The sequence below is a fragment of the Otolemur garnettii genome, unplaced genomic scaffold (assembly GCF_000181295.1).
Source record: "Otolemur garnettii isolate 467f Iridium unplaced genomic scaffold, OtoGar3 scaffold00022, whole genome shotgun sequence".
Classification (NCBI taxonomy): domain Eukaryota; kingdom Metazoa; phylum Chordata; class Mammalia; order Primates; family Galagidae; genus Otolemur; species Otolemur garnettii.
This window is the reverse complement of record NW_003852417.1, coordinates 20,933,200-20,938,422: the sequence shown is the minus strand read 5'-3', so window position 1 is coordinate 20,938,422 and position 5,223 is coordinate 20,933,200. Positions and strand designations below refer to the sequence as shown.

At 36.8% G+C, this 5,223-nt stretch overlaps 1 protein-coding gene across 3 annotated transcripts in view; it reads right to left on the bottom strand.

Annotated features, from left to right (window-relative positions):
* Nucleotides 1-206: 206 nt before the first annotated feature.
* The window catches only part of YPEL5 (yippee like 5), a 13,642-nt gene continuing 8,625 nt past the window's right edge, over nucleotides 207-5,223 (bottom strand). Inside the window, exons 2-3 of one of the 3 annotated variants that reach the window (XM_012803757.2) lie at nucleotides 3,240-3,404; nucleotides 207-1,137 (exon numbers count right to left, since the gene is read on the bottom strand). In XM_012803757.2, the coding sequence (XP_012659211.1) occupies nucleotides 913-1,137; nucleotides 3,240-3,380 (366 nt within the window). In that variant the 5' untranslated portion in view covers nucleotides 3,381-3,404 and the 3' untranslated portion in view covers nucleotides 207-912. Of the gene's footprint in view, nucleotides 1,138-3,239; nucleotides 3,407-5,223 lie in introns of those variants that run through there. The other 2 variants (XM_023511844.1, XM_003787499.3) reach the window with 2 other exon arrangements.

Below are 5,223 nucleotides of genomic sequence, written 5' to 3'. Positions count from 1 at the left end.
AGATTAAATGCTTTCTGCATGGATGCACATTCTGTTTATCTGTTTTCGAAATGCAATACTGTGGATTTAAATAATCTGCTTTCATTTAAACAAAGAATATTATATAGTCAATTTAGCTTAGAGATGAAAACAAACACTTCACTACTATGAAAACTGCTTATGAGATACTCTGCTCTAAGGTATTTCTGAAAACAAGACAAGACCAAAAACGTCCAACTATTACTTTATTTATATTACTATGCTTAAGTTACATGGAAAAAAGACAACCAAGCAATTCTGCCCATTTCAGAATAGTTTCCAATCAACACCAATTATGTGGTGACAAATAACTAGGAATGGTGACATCTTTGGGTCAAGACTGACAAGGAAGAATGGGCTCTGGTGCTACGGTTCATCTCCAACAAGAATATGGCACGCTGGCCAGCACAAGCCATGCTAACACTGAGCCTTTAGCGCTGGGCACAGATTCGGATCTCTTCTCTGAAGCTAGCAAATCAAGTGAAATAACTGGGTTTTAAAAAAAAGTTTTAAAATGAAGCCCAAGTTTAAAAACCATGCTTTTGACATTTTCCTTTCAAAATTTACATAAAACACACTTTTTCACTCTAATAGCCCAGATATTTTTCCTTACATAGCCCACCACATAGCTGCAGACTCTTCTGCCTCAAGATGTAAACATAGGGAAAAAAATTAACGGCATCTGCATAATATTCTCTCTACACACTGCTGTTGGATGGAAAATACAAAATTTAAAAAAAAAAAGAAAGAAAGAAAGGTTCCATCTTAGATTCTCACAACCTCTTGTTCCGCAGTTCATGAATCCGACTCTGATGCTAAGGTGACAGTGTATGTAAGTAGATTTTTGTTTTCAGTGAAGGAGACCTGGGAAAAGACGGATTTCTCTCTTTTTCTTCAAGAGTTATCAGATGGTACATGCTCCTCAAAGCCCTCACTCTCTCGAACTAGAGCGCGTTCCAGGATCACACGGCCTTCCTTATAACGCTGGCTGTCTTCAGTGGCAAACTCATAGATCCATCCCAGTTTGCTATTGCAGTTTTTGCAGCTCACATCTCGAACCATGTGGCGGCCAGTGAGCATGACCCGATCTTGAACTTCACTGTATTGCAGGTTAACTACCTAAGAAATATGTAAAAAGAAAATTGCACATAAGTTATTTGCAAAATAAATATACACTATTATGGTTGATACAGTTAACAGCAACTCAGAAAAGGAAACAGTAAAGTTATTAGTCAAGGCTATAATACCTTTTCCAAGAGCTATTTTTAGAAGTTTCTGGGACAGGCAAACATCTGAAAGTTGTACTGTAGTGGATAGCTAATGCAATCACACAGTGCTATACTATAGCCCAACTCACACTGTGTATACACACTGTGTACGTTATGTGTTGTAGTAAAGAAAAAGTACCAAAATGGAAGTCATGACATGCAGGTTTAGGTTTACCTGTTACTGTTCACTATTTGTTGATGAGACAGTCAATGTAAAAGAACTCAGCACACCATATGTATTCCCTAAAAGAGTTTGTCTATTTGTTCCTGAAAATACATTTTATGTACAGACTGGGATAGACTAAGCCTACTACAGACAATACACTGTAATGCACAGCTTATAAGTGAGTTTAAAGACACTGAACAAATGAAGTAGGTCCTAAGATAATCTATGAAGAATTTCTAATGATACTGAATACCCAACAATCCTCTACACATTTTACTTTTCTATAGAGACTGGTAGTAAATACTTTTGACTTTGAAGACTATATGGTCTTTGTTGCAATTATTTAACTGTAGGTGTTGTAGCATGAAAGCAGCCAGGCAAAGTATGTTGATGAATAACATGGCTGTGTTCCATTGAATTTTACAGGGGTCACTAAAAAAGGTTTGAGATAGACAATTATGGTCCATTATTTCACATCCAAGAAACAAAGTTGACGATGTCCTTTCTGATTCACCAATACAAGTTTAAACTTGCTCAGCTTATCAGTGTTGCTAAGGGCTTCATTTGTTTTCATCCTACTGGATTTTATGTTTATTTTTGCACATCTTAAACTTTCATAATGATTCACCTATTCACGAAAACAGGCAGCTGGCTTGCTATAGTCTGACAATCCCTGCACTTTACCTAAAAAAAGGTCAAGGGGAATATAATAGCAATTCTCTAAGAGAAAAGCTTGTTCTGTATTTGAAACAGAAGAGAGTACTAGAGAAGTTTATCCGACCTTCTGAGTAAGAACAGTGCCAGACTAGACATGTTCCCTAGCCTAAGAGATTTGGCAATTCAGCTTTGCTATTATATCATGTATTAAACTCCAGGAGGCATAAACCCATCAAGCCATTTCTTTTTTTTTTTTTTTTTTTGTGAGACAGTATCTCACTTTGTTGTCCTTGGTAGAGTGCCGTGGCATCACAGATCACAGCAACCTCAAATGGTTTATGTGATTCTCTTTACTCAGCCTCCCAAGTAGCTGGGACTACAGGCACTGGCCACAATGCCTGGCTATTTTTTTGAAATGGGGTCTTGCTCTTGCTCAGGCTAGTTTCAAAACCTGTGAGCTCAGGCAATCCACCCGTCTTGGCCTCCCAAGTACTGGGATTACAGGCCATGAGCCACCACTCCCGGCCCCCATCGACTCATTTCAAAGCAAGCCAGAAATTAGAAAACCAGGCAGACTGGGCATACTTGCAACTCAGAAAATGCTCCTGCTGGCAAACGTGTAATAGCCAAATCATAATCAAAAGGATTCGTGATGACTTATGAATGAGTGGTCAGTAAAAATAAATCAAAATTTAAAAAGAATTGGTAAAACTGAATTAGACCAAGACAAACTGCTTAGATGACTCTTTCACACTGTGAAGTTACGGTAGTTTAATGCAGCTATCATCCTATATGGATACATTATTGATGTGCAGGGAAGGGAGGTGGTTGTCTTGACTCCTTCCATTGTCTGTGCTGAAATCACTATAAAATTCTTACACTGAACATTTTCTGAGTCAATGGAGGCTATGCTTCTGACAACATGTTCTTTAACCACTCAAGATTAAAAATCACATTCTAGTAATACCTTCATGAGACTTCAAAGACAAGCTAGTAGGCAATCACTTATCTAAAGATTTCAGCTTTCATTCTGACTGACTTACTGATTTCTCTAAGATCTGAGAAGGTATAATGGTGTTGTTGTCAAATATATTCACTTAAATTTAGGAATGAAACTTTTTTTCACCAACCTTGTTAAAAAGAAACGCTCTGCCAGTGGCTCCTGTGAACCGAGTGGAGATAAGTTCTGAGCGGTTTGTCAGGATTGTATCACAGTTTGCACAAGAAAACAGTCGGGTACCACCAATATGATCAAGGAAAATTCTGCCCATTTTTATAACTGAAGTTCTAAACACCTAGGAGCAAATGGAAAATAATGTATTATAATAAAATATAATCTTTTAGCACCTACTGAAGGGATATCATAGAAATTTATATAATCTCTGATACAGTGCTTGGTGTGTGAAACAGCTGACTCAGAGCAAAAGGATCGAGTTCATGCACTGAATGAACAGGAATACCCAACCTAACAACGTTTTAGAAGCAGTGAGCCAAGGAATGGCATCACTTTTCTTTTGACTGGAAATAGAATGGAAAGTACAATTTCAGAACGTGAACAGTATTTATAAAGCAGTGGCAGAGAGGTGAAGACAGAAAGGTTTGGCCTAAGTGTTAAATACATATTCTGAGCATTTGTAATTTGAGAAAAGACATATAGGGTATGAGTGGGATGACAGATTAAGTAGAAAAAGAGACAATTAGAAAATAAACAGAAGAAGTCTCATTTGGAGCATGAGGTAATTGGGTCTGGGGTTCCCTGGTGCACCTAACAACTGTATAGGGGGTGGCACTAACTTTAGTAAGGCTTATGTCCAGGGAGTACTGTACAAGGTGCTTATTTCAACATCATCACAGCAACTCTCTGAGGTTGTTACCACCTTTACTTCATAGATAACCAAATCAAGTCCAAAATGTTTAAATGTTCAAAGGTTATACAGCTGTTAAATATAGAAAAGTCAGTGGGAATGCAGTTCCCCCAACTCAAAGGCAAATTATTGTATCACCCATGTTGAAATGAAAAAATACAGCTTTGGGACAAATTTCTGAAACTAAGAAAATCACAGTTCAATATTTCAAAAGGTAGGGGAGTTACTACACATAATTGCTTAAATTCACTGCAACTAATTCTTCTAAATTATATTTCTAAAGATGTGAATACAGTTATGAACACATCACAGCTTTCATTTAACAAAGAATTTATTTCTAAACATAGTTCTCAGCTCCTGTGTCAATATTTAGTGTTACTCGTTTTTAAAATGTCATATAGAGCTAATATAATTCCAATTATGAAAAAATCCAGAATGTATGTTTATAATAAGAATGTACTATCATTTAAGATGGGGGAATTCCATTACAAATTAAAAAGGAAGTTCCATTCCTTTTTACATCTGTGAACTTCCCAGACATTAGGCAATCCTAATGCCATCAGAAATGTCATTATCACAACAATCTTTATGACTTCCCTTATACATTATGATACGGATATTCAACAAGAAATGAAAAAATACTAAACTACAATATGCAGTCAGTAAAAGGAAAACCAGAGCATTAACAAAAGTCACAATGACTAAACCCTGGACTAACAACAAACTTACAATAAGATTTTTAACTTCCTGATAACCTTTCTGTAAAATGACAGCATAAAGTAATACTACCTATTCTTTGAGTCTTTAGGATAGCATTGCTTTTCCCAGACGATTACTACAAATCAGAAGTTGCAAATCTGAGGCCTGCAGGCTGAATTCATTTGGTAGCCTAGGAATACAGCAGTGAATGAAACAGATATAAACCCTTCCCTGAAAAAAAAAATGGCACGTGGACATGTTTCACTTGGGCCCCAGAGTTTTTAATTTTAATTAAAGAGCCTGTATTTGGGGCTTCTTTTTAACAATAGAGAGTACCTGGCAACATAGGCAAGTACTCTCCTAACACCAAAGCCATTTCATTTGCTCATTCACTCCACTCTGCTTGATACAATTATATTACCTTATACCAACATTTGCATTTATGACCAAATACAGATAAAGCATTCAACAAACCCACGAGCAGCTGGTTCTAGCCATTAACAGACAGGATCAACAGCAAGGTTTTAAGAGTCTGGGTTTTAAGGCATAG